This window comes from Pan troglodytes, chromosome 21 (assembly GCF_028858775.2).
Source record: "Pan troglodytes isolate AG18354 chromosome 21, NHGRI_mPanTro3-v2.0_pri, whole genome shotgun sequence".
Lineage (NCBI taxonomy): Eukaryota > Metazoa > Chordata > Mammalia > Primates > Hominidae > Pan > Pan troglodytes.
Genome location: NC_072419.2, coordinates 68,072,242 through 68,088,234, shown reverse-complemented (window position 1 = coordinate 68,088,234; position 15,993 = coordinate 68,072,242). Strand labels below are relative to the sequence as shown.

Genomic DNA, 15,993 nt, shown 5'->3' with positions numbered 1-15,993 from the left:
GCCAGGAAGGAGGTGGGCCCTGAAGTGTAGGTGATGGGCAAATGGAAGTGCCACGCTGTTTTGCTGCGGAAGGAGACACTGTTTGAACGAGGGGTCCAACTTTCTCAAGGGTCCTTGTTTCCCTGGAGGGCTGAGCCGAAGACCCCCAAAGCCTCTCGTTCACGTGTTCTTAGAGCAGTTCCTCCCATCCTGGACGTGGATTCTGTGTCTGGTGAACCAGAGGGGAGATTTCCACAGTCCACTTACAGGGGAGAAAACCCAGACTCAAGCTGGTTCCTGGGATACCTCCGGCCACTGGTTTCTTCCCAGAGACTTTCAGTCTGAAGGTTCCTTTGGAGGACAGAAACCTACCTCATTCTCCACTCACTCGCATGCTTCCTGGCTCTGAAGCCTTAAAAATTCACTAGCACAGCTAGAGCTGGAGCATCAGGGGCCTCTGCCCTCCAAGAAAGTGGCTAAGTGGCTAAGCTGGCCCCAAATCCCTCTCCAGGTGGCTCCTTGAAAGGGAGGTGTCCTGAACTTTAGAGGGCCCTGTCCACCTGGGCAAGGTCTCTACACACCTGGGTAGGAGCCCTGCACACCTGGGTGGGGGCTCTGCACACCTGGGTGGGGGCTCTGCAAACCTGGGTGGGGGCCCTGTCCACCTGGGTGAGGGCTCTGTGCACCTGGGTGAGGGCCCTGTCCAGCTGGGTGAGGGCTCTGCGCACCTGGGTGAGGGCCCTATCCACCTGGGTGAGGGCTCTGTGCACCTGGTGGGGTGTGCAGTGTCCACTAGACGATCCTACCTGACAGGCTTAGTCCAGGGGTCAGAAACCACAGCCCACAGGCCAAATCCAGCTCCTGCCTCTAGCAGGTCACCATCCACTCCTCCAGCAGCGATTCACTGAGGGATTCTCTGGGCCAGCCTGCATTCTTAGTGGCTGGGACACAGACAGGGGCAAGATCAGAGCCGCCCCACCCTCAGGGAGCCCACAGCCCAGCAGGAGGAAGCTGATGGTAGGCAAAATTGAGCTGCCACAGGTGTGACCCTCCCCATGAGGAAATGCCACGTGGTGTGAGGAGATGGTGAGGCACGGCCAGGGAGTGGGCCAGGGCTGCGTGTGAATAGGGTGGGGGTCCTATCGTGGCAGAGAAGCCATCGGAGGAGAGACCTGATGAACTGAGGTGGTGAGCCCTAGAGCCACATGCTGGGCAGAGCCAGGGAGGAGTGTCCTGACCCCGCCTTTGGGGAGCAGGAGGAAGCCCCCAGTGCCCAAGCCTTGGCCACAGCTTCAACCTCGAGTGAGCTTGGGGAGTGGCCAGCGTGGCTCAGGTGTAGAAGGCCCCTCTGCTCCAGGGGTAGGGCAGTGAGCTGGAGGCCAGGAAGGAGGAGGCCAGGATCCAGCCTGCACTTGCCCATAGTGAGGAAGGGGATGGGACGTGGGAAACTTGTGCCACACAGAGCTGCAAAGGGACTGCATGCTTAATGTCTGATGAGGCCCCGGGGGCACAGGACATCTGAGGGCCTGGAGAACTGTCCCAAGGAACTGGGATTACATTTCTCTTGGGGGCACAGGACACCTGAGGGCCTTGAGAACTGTCCCGAGGAACTAGGCTTACATTTCTCCTGGGGGCACAGGACATCTGAGGGCCTCGAGAACTGTCCTGAGGAACTGGGCTTACATTTCTCCCGGGGGCACAGGACATCTGAGGGCCCGGAGAACTGTCCCAAGGAACTGGGATTACATTTCTTTCAGGGGCACAGGACATCTGAGGGCCTTGAGAACTGTCCCAAGGAACTGGGATTATATTTCTCTCATGTATTGGAGGAAAGGAAGGGAGGGAGACCTTGATGTCACTTTAGCTCTATTTAATGTTTTTATCTAGAAAACATGTACATATTAAGGAAAGGTTGTGGGCAAAAATCATATAGAATGTGCCTTTGGAGAATTTACAGTTTAAACCATCGACCCTAGAAATGTAAATTAGTGTGTTCAGATAGAATGTTGGGTAATGAATTTGGAAGAAGCCTTCAGAATCATTGACGCCTTGTATTTGTTTTCATAGATGGGCACATCCAAAACTCACTTATTTGTGCTAATAAACTGGACAATCTGGTGACTAACAGTTTTCATTGATGCATATATAAAGAAATTCTTTTTTTTTTTGAAACAAGGTCTCACTCTGTTACCCAGACTGGAGTACAGTGGCATGATCTTGGCTCACTGCAACCTCTACCTCCAGGGTTCAAGTGATTCTCATGCCTCAGCCTCCTGAGTAGCTGGGATTATAGGCATGTGCCACCACGGCCAGCTAAGTTTTTGTATTTTTAGTAGAGATGGGGTTTCACCATGTTGGTCAGGCTGGTCTTGAACTCCTGGCCTCAAGTGGTACGTCCACCTCGGCCTCCCAAAGTGCTGGGATGACAGGCATGAGCCACTGCACCCGGCCTTAAAGAAATTCATTTTGATTAACTTTACTAATGAAAATACTCATCTCAACTTCATGAGCATCACAGTTTACCTAGAGTTAATATTGGACCACTTAACCAGCAGCGTCAGAACCTCAAAACAGCCTTGCTCCATTTACCCTGTCTGTCCTTTGTCCAACTGTTGTCTTACTTAGTTTTTCTCCTACTGTTGTCATATTTATTACATCAACATACATTATAAACTCCCTAATACAATGCTGTACTTTTGCTTTAAATAGTCAGCTTTTTAAAAGAAATTAAAAGAAAAATGATAATCTTTTATATTAGCCCATAAATGTATCTCTTCCTGAGCTCTCCATCCCTTCCTGGAGGTGTGGATTTCCATCTGGTGTCATTTGTTTCTGGCCTGAGGAACATCCTTTATCACTCCCTCTGGGTCTAATGGTGATGAATTCCCTCAGTTTGTTTATCAGGAATGTCTTTATTTCACCTTCATTTTTATTTTTATTTTTTGAGGCAGAGTATCACTCTGTCACCCAGGCTGCAGTGCAGTGGCGTGATCTCGGCTCACTGCAACCTCTGTCTCCCAGGTTCGAGCGATTGTCCCACCTCAGCCTCCTGAGTAGCTGGGATTATAGGCATGTGCCACCACGCCCAGCTGATTTTTTGTATTTTTAGTAGAGATGGGGTTTCACCATGTTGGGCAGGCTGGTCTTGAACTCCTGACCTCAGGTGATCTGCCTGCATTGGCCTCCCAAAGTGCTGGGATTACAGGTGTGAACCACCGTGCCCGGCTTCAGGATATTTTTTCTGGATATAAAACTCTTGGTTGGTAGCTTCTTTTCAGTAGTTTAAAGAAGTTGTTCTGTTGGCGTGTGACTGCAGGGATTCCGAGGAGAAGCCCCCATTCTGACTGCTGCCCCGGACATATTGCACCTTTTCCTCTACTTTAGAGATGTTTTCTTTATTTTTGCATTTCAGCAGTTTGACTATGATCAATGAATGGCGTTCTTTGTATTTCTCCTACCTAGGGTTCACTGGGTTTCTTGAATCTGTAAGTTTGTTTCACTACCACATGTGGGAAAGTCTCAATCATTATTTCTTTGAGGATTTTTTTCTGATCATCTCTCCTCTCCTTCTGTTATTGCCATCACACAGATGTTAGGCCACTGGCCACCGCCCCACTGAAGCTCTGTGTGCTTCACTTCTCCTCCTTCTTCAGGCTGGATAATTGTATTGATCCATCTTCAAATGCGCTGACCCTTTCTCCTGCCCCAGCAATCCACTTGTGAACCCATCCAGTGAGTTTTCCATTAGAGATACTGTACTTTTCAGTTTTATCATTTCTATTTGGTTATATTTTTAGAGTATCAAAAATTTTTTTTCTGCTGTGATTCCCCATCTATTCATCTATCCATCTATTCTGACCCTTGAACATACTATAAAGCATTATGTTAAAGGCCTTGCTGCTAGTTCCAATGTCTGGGTGATCTCAGGGTTCCTGGGTTCCTTTCTCTGGGCAGTTTTTTTCTTGATTGTGGATCACATTTTCTCTCTCTCTTTTTGACATGTCTAATAATTTTTGTGTGTATACTGATCACTGTGAATGCAACCTTGTAGAGACCCTGGTTCTGTTATCTTTCCCTGAGGGTGTTTATTTTTCATTACAGCAGGGAGTTCACTTGGCTGGAGGCAAATCTCAATGTGTTTCCCCTGGAATCTCTGCTTAGTTCTTTCCGTCTGCTGACTGTTGCTTTCACTGGGTCCTTCAGTGCCTCTCTGTGCATGCACAGTTCCGGAGCAGCCAAGGATCTGGGCAGAGCTTACATGCGTATTGGGGAGTCCGTATCTGTGGCTATGTATTTTCTAGAATTTATCCCCTCACATTCCAGCTGCTTTGTCAATTCTAAACTCCATCTTACAGCTCCTGTGACCAGCACGTCTGTGGCTTCCTGCCTGAGATCCACTCACCCTTTGAGGCAAGGCCTGGGATGGTGCCCTCGGAGGGAAGCCACCTGCACACACATCTCACCCGGTGCCATTTTCTCCCTTCGAGCGTGGAGTCCCCAACAGATTCTGTCTACTATCCATTTCTCCCAAGTAACTTCAAAGAGCTTAAACATTTTCCCCTAGAATTTATAGTTATTATTGATAGGAGTGTTAGAATGAAACCACACCACCATTACTAAAAGACCTTCCAATTTATTATTGCCAGGTACTGTATCCCTAACGTAACAATCTTCCTAATGACTATGAAGGGCTGACTAGCAGAGGTGGGCACTAGGGCTGTGTCCGTCATTCTCACTTAATGAGCGTTTAACGACATGTGCACTCCTCAAGGAGCTTTAGGTTTAGTGGGGGGATGCAGACAATAATTACCGACGAAACAGTGTCAAAAACTCTGCCACAGTAGCAGGCAAAGCGGGTGCCCTGGCCCCATGGGAAGGCCTCTGATGGGTCCTGAAAAGTGGGGAGTTCTCAGAGCAGGTAGGGAGTAGCCGGGCTGAGGGGAGTGTCGGGTGCACCGGGAAAACCCTCTCCAGGCTGAGGGGAGAGCTTGTGCACAGGACTGCAGGTGACCAAGGCTACGAGCCAGTCTGGAAGCTATGAGCCACCAGCACAACTGGAGCTTGCTGTGCCAAGGGGTGGCGTGAGCTCATGAAACCTGTGGGACAAGGTGAGGATTCAGGCCATCTCCCAAGGACAGTGGGAACCACACAGCCACATCCGTGCTTTGGAAAGGCCACCCTGCTTCCATGAGACAACGAATGACTGCCACGTGAGTCATTCGTACACACATGGATGCTTTAGAGTATCGGAAAGTGGGTGCTTAGGTGGACTCCGTGCTAATTATACTGCTAAGTTACCCAGCAAACATTCTGTAAAGATAACATGGGGCTAAAATTCAGCTGGCTCCACCACACGTGCTCACACATCCAATCAACTTTTATGGGGCCCCTGCCACGGGCCAGAGAGGGGTCTCCGGCGCCTTGGCCGTGCATCTCGGGGTGCAGACCCAGCTCGGGGCATCACTCATTTGCTGAAGCAGTCCAGAGCCCGTGCAGGGCAGGCATGTGCCCTTTCACCTCCATGCTCCCAAAGACTCAGCCCATCTCTGTTCACATAGAATGGTGTAAGTATTTGTGGCTGGATGTGAAGCAATGGGGTGTATGTGCACAAATGGGAACCGAATTTATCCAGAAGACGTGAAGGAAACGTTGCACTTCAATCCACTTAAGCTCATTTGAGTTGTTCAGTGTAGGGGGCTGACTTGAGCCATCCTTTGTGAGCCATCTGTGGCTGCGCACCTGTGATTGTGCTTCTCTGGAAATGGCTCCTGCGTGTCTCCTCCGAGCGGCCTAAGCACCTCGCAGGCTCCGTGACTGTGGAGCAACCTCCCTCCAGAGCCTTGTCTTCAGAGCTCTTTTCCCAGCTTGTCCTCTGGCAGGGGGGCCCGAGGGTTTGCATGACTTCTTGTCTTCTAAAATATCAACTGCCAAAATGAAAGGATTCGCACCCAGGAAGCACTACGTTCCCCCTCATCACCTTGAGCTGATTCGCTGATTCCTACAGTTGCCCGGGACAGCCTCTCAAGGGAACATATTGTGAACTGGTAGTAGACTCAGCCAAGCAATAGATGCTCTTCTTAAAAGTTTCATTTTATCCTCATTCTGAATCTCGCCAGGAGTCAAACCTAACGTGTATGCTAGCCAAGCAAGTGGCGTTTTAAAACCCTTCAAGAATGTGCCTGTGTAGGTACCAGCCCTACAAGGGCCGAGGGACCAGGTTGTGAACTTCAGGCAGAATGTGGATTGCTTGGTGGTTCCTGAAGGCCACAGGAGAGCTCTATATCCTCTCTCCCCTGAAGCCCCAGTGCCCGCATGGTGCTTGGCACCGTAGCAACTGCCCAAACTGTCCAGTCCAGAGCCAGAATTCTGGACCAGGGAGGGCGTCCTGCTAACCTTTTAAATGCTGCTCCCTCCTGCCATTTTCCCCAGTTCCCCTGGGGACATAAAGAAAAGTCCCTATCCAAGTTCCTGGAAAATCAGTTCGGTAACTGTGAGCGGCTTCCTCCCTCCTCTGCTTGAGAAGAAGGGACAGCCTGGGGTTCTGAGTGTTCCCTCCGCGGTGTGGGTACACCTCCTCACTCACCACTCACTTTAGACTGCGGTCTGATTCCAGTGGCAGAACCACCAGGCGTGGCTCCCTGCTTTGCCACAGATACCCCTGGCTCCACAGTCCCGCCGATTAGAGCCACCCCTTTGCTTTTCAGGGCTTTCCTCTCTACAAGTAGGTTACCTATTTCCCTCTGTGCAGTGCCGCTAGTGCTTAGGAAGAGACGTGATATTCCTTCCAAGGAAAAAGCCTGTAATTAACAGACTTTTTTCGGGGAAGAGTATTCTGCCTCCTCCTCTCCCGCTCGTTTTTTCATTTAACATATTTTATCAGAATGAAATGCCTTAATGAGCGCAGAACTGCAGCTGATCCCAGCTGAACCTCAAAGCGCTCTGTGCTCAGCTTGCCGCCCCGCATCAGGCTGCATTCACCACCGTCTCTGTGATTGGGGCTTCTTCCAGGAGCCGCCTCCCCTCCAACACTGCCAGGAAGCTCATCAGCTTCCTATAGATGGAAATGGGGACAGGAAAGCACCCCCCAAACCACTGCCTGTGCTAGATAAGAATTCAATGGAAGATAGAGGGGAGGGTGGAGGGAGGGAGGTGGCAAACATGAACGTGTAGGAGTGTGTGTGTGTGAAGCAGAGTGGTATGTGCACATGTGTGCATGTGTGTATAGTGTGCACGTGTGTGTGCATGTGGATGTGTGTATAGTATGCATGTGTGTGCATGTGTGTATAGTATGAACGTGTATGCACATGTGGATGTGTGTATTGCATGCACATGTGTGCATGTGTGTATAGTATGCACGTGCGTGCGCATGTGGATGTGTTTTTGTATGCAAGTGTGTGCGCATGTGGATGTGTGTTTTTGTATGCACGTGTGTGCGCATGTGGATGTGTGTCTTTGTATGCACGTGCGTGCGCATGTGGATGTGTTTTTGTATGCCTGTGTGTGCACATGTGGATGTGTGTTTTTGTATGCACGTGTGTGCGCATGTGGATGTGTGTCTTTGTATGCATGTGTGTGCGCGTGTGGGTGTGTGTCTTTGTATGCACGTGTGTGCGCGTGTGTACGTGTGTTTTTGTATGCACGTGTGTGCGCATGTGGATGTGTGCGCACATGCACTGAGTTCTTACATAATGACTTGGAGTCCATTTGGAAAAGGCAAATCTACAGAAGCCACAATGGAAATTCCATTTTCCATTCACTAAAGGTCCATCTTTCCAGGCATTAAGCTCGGTTTGGATGCCCACTCCGCCTTCCTTCGGATGGAAGCTGAAGGGGATGCCCCTGTGTGAGCCACAGCGATACTTGCAGGGACTCTGAGAGCCAGGACAGGCAGTGCTAACGTTTCTGCCAAATTCCAACTGCTGGGCCATTTTGCAGGGTTAGCTGATGGGTGCCCAGCACAACAGTCACCACTGAGATCACGTCTATCACTCACTCACTCACTCATTCATTCCCTCAACAAATAGAGTGCCCACTGCATGCCAAGGGCTGTTTACAACACTAGGGGTACAGCCAAGATCCTTGTCTTCAGGAAGCCTCCTCTTAGAGAAGAAGTAAGTAGGTGAATAAAGACAGAAAATACAGCCAGTTCACACCAAGCACTACGGCGAACTTGAAGCAGGGCAGAGGGTAAAGAATGATCTGGTTGGCGAATTACATCTGAACTGCTCACCCAGGGCTCCAGTGACTAGGGGCTCCTTGGGACAGTGGGTTCATCAGGGAGGAAAGGACACAGGCTGATCTCATCTTTAGAAACCTGCTTCGACAGAGACCAGCCGTTCACCAACCATATTTCCCCCTCCTTCATGACACGGAGTTGGACTCGTTCCCCATGTCCCTTACAATTAGACGTGGTCATGTGACTGGGCTTTGGCCAGTGGCATGTAGGCACGATTGACGTATGCCACTTGTAAGCCTCGCCAGTCCCGAGACGCTCATCCTGGGTGGCTGAATGGCTGGAGCACAGGCCACCCTCGCCCTGCCCACCAACCTTCACAGTGAGCAAGAAATCGACTTAGGTTGGGTTCAGTTTCTGAAATGCTGCAGTGCAGCTCATCAGCCCTAACACGCACCCACCTCACTGCCTCCTTCCGCTCACGGCCTGTTCTGCAGTGACGTTCTGGGCATGGAGGTGACCCTGCCTGCAGGGGCTGCTGGACGAGTCAGGGGGTATGAGGAGCAGATGACAAAGTGGTTCCAAACCATAGCAAAGCCACAGACCCCAGAACAGGAGAAGCTGCCACTTCCTGGGTCGGAGATGCTGGGGGTGGTTTCCTGGGAGCACGGAATTTGCAGCTTTTCTCATTCTGACACCCAAAGCCAAATTCACAATTCCTCCCTGCACATTTCTAGTTTAGAAAGGTCAGCGGCAGACAGTCCTCAGGAGGCTGCACCTGCAGGGCCTGAAGAGCTCCCGGTGCCGGCTGCTCTCTCAGCCACACTTTCCAAGCTCGTGTTAATCAGAAGGGGCATATTTCCCTACTGCAAATTGGAAAGCCATGTTCCCCATCAGGGCATTCAGATGTGGAGTAAGGTGGGCTCTCATGATGATGTCTTCCGGAGAAACGTTCTCATCAACAGGACAACTGGGCCCATCCTTACCCGAGCCCTCTGCTGGTCTGGGAGGATTTGGTCCTTTCATGGGGCCCGTCCCAGCCCAGACTTCCTCAGCCACTGATGCTGCAGGAGGTCTTTCTCTCCACTGTCCATCAGGAGATGGTGTGTGGGGCCACACACAGCTTGGGGACCCTCCTGGGACAGGGGCTGTGCCTATGTGACCTCGCTCTTTCACGTTCCCTTTTACAAGCCTGTCTGCAGAGCAGAGCTGAGGAAGAAATTCCCGCCTTTCAGTCCTAGATCATCAGGCTGAGAAACTCCAAGAGCCAGGACAGCAGAATATCCCAGTTGTGCTAAGATAACAGAGATAACAGTCAGATGCCGCTGGTACCCACTCTGTGGTGTGCAAGCAGATGAGGGCCCTCAAATTCACTGCTCACTCACTCCACAAATAATGTGCCTACCCTGTGCCTGTGAGGGTGGCTTGGGCAGCCCTTTCTTGAGTTTCGGAAAAGTGTCTGATTGGCAGTTGTCAAATCATGGCCCATGGGCTAACCCAGCCCACTCCCTGTTTTTGTAAATAAAGTTTTATTGGAACACGGCCAACCTGTTAGTTGACACATTGCCTGAGGCTGCTTTCACACCACAGCGACAGAAGCTGTATGGTCACAACGCCTAGAATATTTACCACCTGGCCCTTCACAGAAAAGGTTTGCTGACCCCAGAGTAAGATCGATGACTGTCTACCAGGGGCAATGTGGGGGTGGCAGAAGCACAAGGCATTAAATAAGGTGGAAGAGCATGATGGAAGCCCGCTCCCTGTCTCGGTGACCTTCAATCCTGATGACCTTCAAAGAGGAATCTCTGGTTGGTCCTCATGCCTCCAGCACACCCCGCAGCCCCTGCCCCACTGGCTTGGGTAACAAATCAGGGGCAGCCTTTGTTCTCTCACCTTATGCTTTTCTCTACAGTCAGCTTCCAGCCTGACAAACTATCCCAGTGATCAAACTGCGGTTTGGTATACAATCTCCTTTGTGGATAAACAGTGTGGCAATTCCTCAAAGTCCTAGAGGCAGAACTCCCATTTGATTCATAATCCCATTGCTGAGTGTACACCCAAAGGAACAGAAGTCATTCTCTTATAAAGACACATGCACGTGTATGGTCACTGCAGCGCTATTCACAACAGCAAAGACATGGAATCAACCCAAATGCCCATCAATGACAGACTGGATAAAGCAAATGTGGTACATATACACCACGGAATACTATGCAGCCATAAAAAGGAACGAGATCATGTCCTTTGCAGGGACATGGATGGAGGTGGAAGCCATCATCCTTAGCAAACTAAAGTGGGGACAGAAAACCAAACACCACATGTTCTCACTTATAAGTGGGAGCTGAATGATGAGAACACATGGACACAGGGAGGGGAACAACCCACACTGGGGCCTGTGGGAGGGGTGGGGGAGAAGGAGAGCATCAGGAAGAATAGCTAATGGATGCTGGGCTTAATACCTAGGTGATGGGTTGACAGGGGCAGCAAACCACCATGGCACACGTTTACCTAAGTAACAAACCTGCACATCCTATACATGTACTCCTGAACTTACAATAAAAGTTGGAAAAAAAAATGAATCACTTTGAGACGAATTTTAAGTCAATGACAACACAAGCAATGGCCGGATGCAAGAAATCCCGGCCCCAAGGATGGTGAGGTGGGTGCAGCATGGGGGCCACGGCACTGCCATTGGCATCGTCTCTAGCATCCGTGGTGGGCGGGAGGTTGCCCAGTGGGCCCAGGAGATGTGGGCCTGGGAAGCTCGCCCAGGATGGGGTTCCAACCCCTGGTGGCTTCCTTCAAGCCCTGAACTGCATTTCACAGGAAAATCTCCAAACCTGCCTGGCCCTCAAGGGGCGTGGGTGGCCAAGGAAAGCTGAGCCCCTGACAGGGAAGAATGCAGCAGAGGCTGGGTGCTGAGGTGGGAGGGCTGGCTCTGTGCAGAGAAGGCAGGTGATACATTTGCAACCAAGTCACCTTGGCTGGGGTGTGGAGGCACACTGCATTCACTCATGCCAGAGTTTCTGCTATAAATAACCGGTCATTTTGGCTGCTCCCTGGTGGGGTCCCCTGGTGGCCGAGGTTAGGGATACAAAGAATTGGGGGGACCCTGCCTGGTGGCTGCTCTCTTCCTCCCATCTCTGCATTCCAAACGCACAGCCCAGCCTTCTGCATTGAAAGGAATGAGAAACAAAACACACTAAACAGCACAAAGAATGAGAATGACCCCTTAAGCACACTCTGGGGACCCTCATTTCCAAAGGGTGGGGTGAGGCTTTTCCACAACGGTTGGGAATTATTTAATGGAATTCTCGCCATCCTTTTATCAAATTGTTGCTCAGATTGGGCTGCAATTTTCTTCAAAGGGAAGAAGAAATTGCTCGTTGATGGCCTTGATAATAGAAACACAAATTTGTAAAATAAATTATTCCTGCGGTAAAAGCAATCTCGGGTGGCCTTGGGAGCTCGGGGACCAAGAACTTGCAGACAGACCGCGGCACGGCGCACGCTGGCCTCGGCGCAGGGATCGTCATGGCACCACCCCATCATCCGGGATCTTAGTCATCCATGGAAAGAAATGTGATCAGACCAAAGAAAGGGGTCAGAGGTCAAAGGCCACGATCCAAACCCCTGCCCGCTGCTTCCACACACACAGCAGCCGCTTGAAAGTAACCAAGAGAGAAATCACCCCTAACTCACAAAGGCCCATCCACCGCGGAGGACGCAGCTTCCCCGCCTGAATTTTTCATCGCGCTGTGTAAGGCTTATCTCATTACAGAAAGGGTGAAATCGCGACCTTCTTAGACACCAAACGCGGAACCCGCCCCTGGCTTTGGGATGTCGGGAGAAGAGCCTACTGCTAACGCCGAGACCCCCGTGCCAACGGGAGGGGTCTGCACTCACCCTCACGAGCTGCTGCGGGAAGGGCCCGCGCGAGTTCTCGGGCACGTTGATGGGCGGGATGACCCAGTCCCGTTTGCGCCGCCTCAGCCCGTTGGCGTTCTGGTGCTGGGGCCACGGCAGCAGGGTGTCCTTCGGAGGCGGAGAGGGGTCCAGAGCCACGATCTTCTTTCCTTTCTGCGGCTTTATTTGGAAAGGGGAGAGAAGAGGCAGAGAAGTCCAGTTAGGTTTTGCACAGAGGAAAATGGCATCTGCTAAGATGATCTGTACTGCCCGAGACTGAGAGGGAAGGCGGGTAACGCTGGGACAAGGAGCTAAGCGGGAAGGGCGGGATAACGCTGGGAAAGGAACTATTGGGAAAAAAAAATCAAGTGAGACCCCCATCAATATGATGAGACCGATTACAAAATTAAATGCGGGAAAAAGAAACCATAAAGAAAGAAGAAAATATAGTGGACAATGTCACCAATAGTGTAGACAGGGCTTTTTAAGCTCACCCCAAACAATGCAAGAGATCACAAAAGAAAAGACTAATACGTTTTCCCACAAAACTCCTGTTTATGAAAACAGACCCAAAAGGCAATTGACACATTTGGAAAATATGATTTACAACAATTTGACACAAGGTTAATAGTCACTATATAAAGCACTCTTAGAAATAAGAAAATCAAATGGAATGTTGTTTCCTAACAAGAAAAGGACATGAATAGATAATTCACAGCAAAACAAATATAAATGATCAATAAACTTATGAAAAATGTCCACATCTCCCAGTAATCAAATAATGCATATCTAAGTAATATATCCTTTTTACCTGTCAGATTGACAAGGCTGAGCGAAATGAATCTGCAACACTGGGGGTGTGCAGTGAGTCAGTGAGTGGAGGCTGATGGGAGTCAGTGGGCGGAGGCTGATGGCTGAGGGTGTGGGATTTGGCTTTAGACCCCACCTGTGTGTATGTACAAAAGCTCATGTGACGTGGGGCAAAGTGCCTTCATCTCTCACAATCCTGGGTTCTTCTCTGACAGAAGGGAGATAGTAGCAATGGCCCTGAGTTTAGGGACTGCTATGGGAATGACATCAGATGACAATGAGAAAATGCCCAGCCCATGCTTAGCATAGGGCCCAGGCTGTCAGGACTGACACTGATGCACTCCTGCTGCTGGGTCCTCGCGGTCACTCAGCACAGCCCTCTGCCTTCCAGTTGCCAGTGACTATCAAGAGCCTCAAAAAGGACGGTCCCTTTTGATCCAGTAACTCCACAGCTGGAAATCTGTCCCCAGGAAACTCTAGGTGGACCAAAGTCCTTATAGACAGATGTTTACTTTGGATGTTTTTTAAACAAGTAAAAATACCAGAGCACAAATCTGAATGTCTGACAGTGAATTCTAAACGCATTACACTGTGTTCATGTCTGGGAATATTATAATCATTAAAAGTTACTCTTTTAAGACTGACATGAAGAAATGTCCATAAAATATTAGTAAGTGGAGAAATAGCACCAAAGCATACATATAGCATCAACTGCACCTGCATTTTTTTTTTTTTTTTTTGAGATGGACTCTCACTGTGTCATCCAGGCTGGAGTGCAGTGATATGATCTCGGCTCACTGCAACCTCTGCTTCCTGGGTTTAAGCGACTCTCCTGCCTCAGCCTCCTGTGTAGCTGGGATTACAGGAGACCGCCACCACATCTGGCTAATTTTTGTATTTTTAATAGAGATGGGGTTTTGCCATGTTGGCCAGGCTGCTCTCAAACTCCCGACCTCTGGTGATCCACCCGTGTTGGCCTTCCAAAGTGCTGGGATTACAGGCATGAGCCACCATGGCAGCCTCAACTGGATTTTTTTAAAGGATAGAAAAAGAGCCTGGGCGTGGTGGCTCATGCCTGTAATCCTAGCACTTTGGGAGGTCAAGGCAGCTGGATCACCCGAGGTCAGGAGTTCGAGACCAGCCTGGCCAACATGGTGAAACCCCATCTCTACTAAAAATCTAAAATTAGCCAGGTGTGGTGGCACATGCCTGTAGTCCCAGTTACTTAGGAGGCTGACACAGAAGAATCACTTGAACCTGGGAGGTGGAGGTTGCAGTGAGCCAAGATTGTGCCATTGCACTCCAGCCTCGGGAAAAAGAGCGAAACTCTGTCTCAAAAAAAAAAAAAAAAAAGAAAAAAAGAAAAAAGAAATGTAAGAAAATACATGAAAATGCACACACTGGTTTTCTCTGGTCACCAGGGAGTTCTGTTATCATATTTTACTTCCTTCCTTTTACCTGTGTTTTTTTTTTTTTTTTGAGACGGAGTCTCACTCTGTCGCCCAGGCTGGAGTGCAGTGGTGCGATCTCAGCTCACTGCAAGCACTGCCTCCTGGGCTCATGCCATTCTCCTGCCTCAGCCTCCTGAGTAGCTGGGACTACAGGCGCCCGCCACCACGCCCGGCTAATTTTTTGTATTTTTAGTAGAGATGGGGTTTTACCATGTTAGCCAGGATGGTCTCGATCTCCTGACCTTGGGTGTCTCAGCCTCCCAAAGTGCTAGGATTACAGGTGTGAGCCACTGCGCCTGGCCCCTTTCTGTGTTTCCTAAACGTGATAGTGCACATGACTCCTGTGGCTGACAGCGCCAACAGAATGTCACGCATATATGCGGCATCCATGCGTCTGCCACATCGGGTCCAGTGCAGGGTGCCCACATGGCATGCCTCGCCACAGTCTTCGTGGTTGATGCTCATTTTATCTGAATTGCAGAGGCAGTAGGATATGAGAGTTCACGGGGTGGAGAATGGACCTTGCACCAGGGCAGCCCAAGGCAGGGAGGACAAAGCTGGCCAGGAGGCGTCTGACCACAGGCTGCCCCTCCAGGCAGTGGGGGTCCACACCACCATTTGCCTCAATTAATAAAACCCAGGAGGCTTCCATGGGGCACTCCCGGCCTTCCTTAGAAAGGAGCCATGTGAGGTGCAAACATGGAGACCCAGGGGTCTCGACTTCAGCCTCTCATGATGACAAGGGGCGGGGGCTTTTCTAGGCTCCTCAGGGGCCTTTGAAGAGCTTCCAGGACAGTCCTAGCTGCACATTCTCCCGGGAACCCAGCACAGACAACTGGACTCCATGGTTTCCTCGCTCAGACCAGTAGCCTGTGCCTCATAGGTACTGAATGTCCGATGAGCAGGACAGCAGGACTCTGCATCTGGCCCTTCCACTGAAGACATCCCACCTGTCCTCCAAGACCTAGCCCCAGACAGATAGCACCTCCCTGGGAGCTGGTCTCTACCTTGGGGATATGACAATTTACGTTGATATGCTCTAAGCTTTGATGAGAAAGACCAGATTAATCCCACTGCTCAAAGTGGCTTGAAATAACGCCAACATAGCCCACAGGAACAATGATAATAGATGTGGCGTGCACTCAGGTTCCAGGCTCCAGGCCAAATGCTGTTCCAGGTAGTCTCCCCATAAGTCCTCCCTCTCACCAGTTCAGCGGGGAGCACCATCATTCCCACTTTCCTACCATGCGAGGCCAAGGCACTCATGAAACCCATGCAGCCCGTTCAGCAGAGGCAGGATTCGGACGCCAGGAGTGTGACCCCAAGGCCAGAGCACCTGAAAGTGCCACCTCTCCCTTCTGTGGTCTCTGTTTGTGAAGTCGAATCCCCTTTGCTGGACCTCAGGAAGGTCCTGGACTGGGCGGAAATCGATCTTCCCATGGAACAGATGGGGAACCAAGGGAAAAGGGGGTCTGAGTGATGTTTCCTGCACCCACCCGGGATGTGTTCCATAAATCCCAGACTGGGGAGAAACAGGTCTGAGCTCCCAGGCTGGTCCCAGGACCAGCAGCTCAGTGCCTTGTGGAGCTCATTAGGAATGCAGGTTCCTAGGTCTCACCTAAGACTTAACAACTCTGGGGTGGGGCCGCCAACCACGCCTGATATGTTCTGCAG

General features: G+C 50.5%; 1 protein-coding gene across 3 annotated transcripts in view; it reads right to left on the bottom strand.

Annotated features, from left to right (window-relative positions):
* CDH4 (cadherin 4) overlaps positions 1-15,993 on the bottom strand; it is a 704,555-nt gene that overhangs the window by 157,666 nt on the left and 530,896 nt on the right. For all 3 annotated transcript variants that reach the window (XM_016938212.4, XM_016938213.4, XM_009437555.5), the window contains one exon: positions 12,059-12,238. In XM_016938212.4, the coding sequence (XP_016793701.1) occupies positions 12,059-12,238 (180 nt within the window). The remainder of the gene's footprint in view (positions 1-12,058; positions 12,239-15,993) is intronic.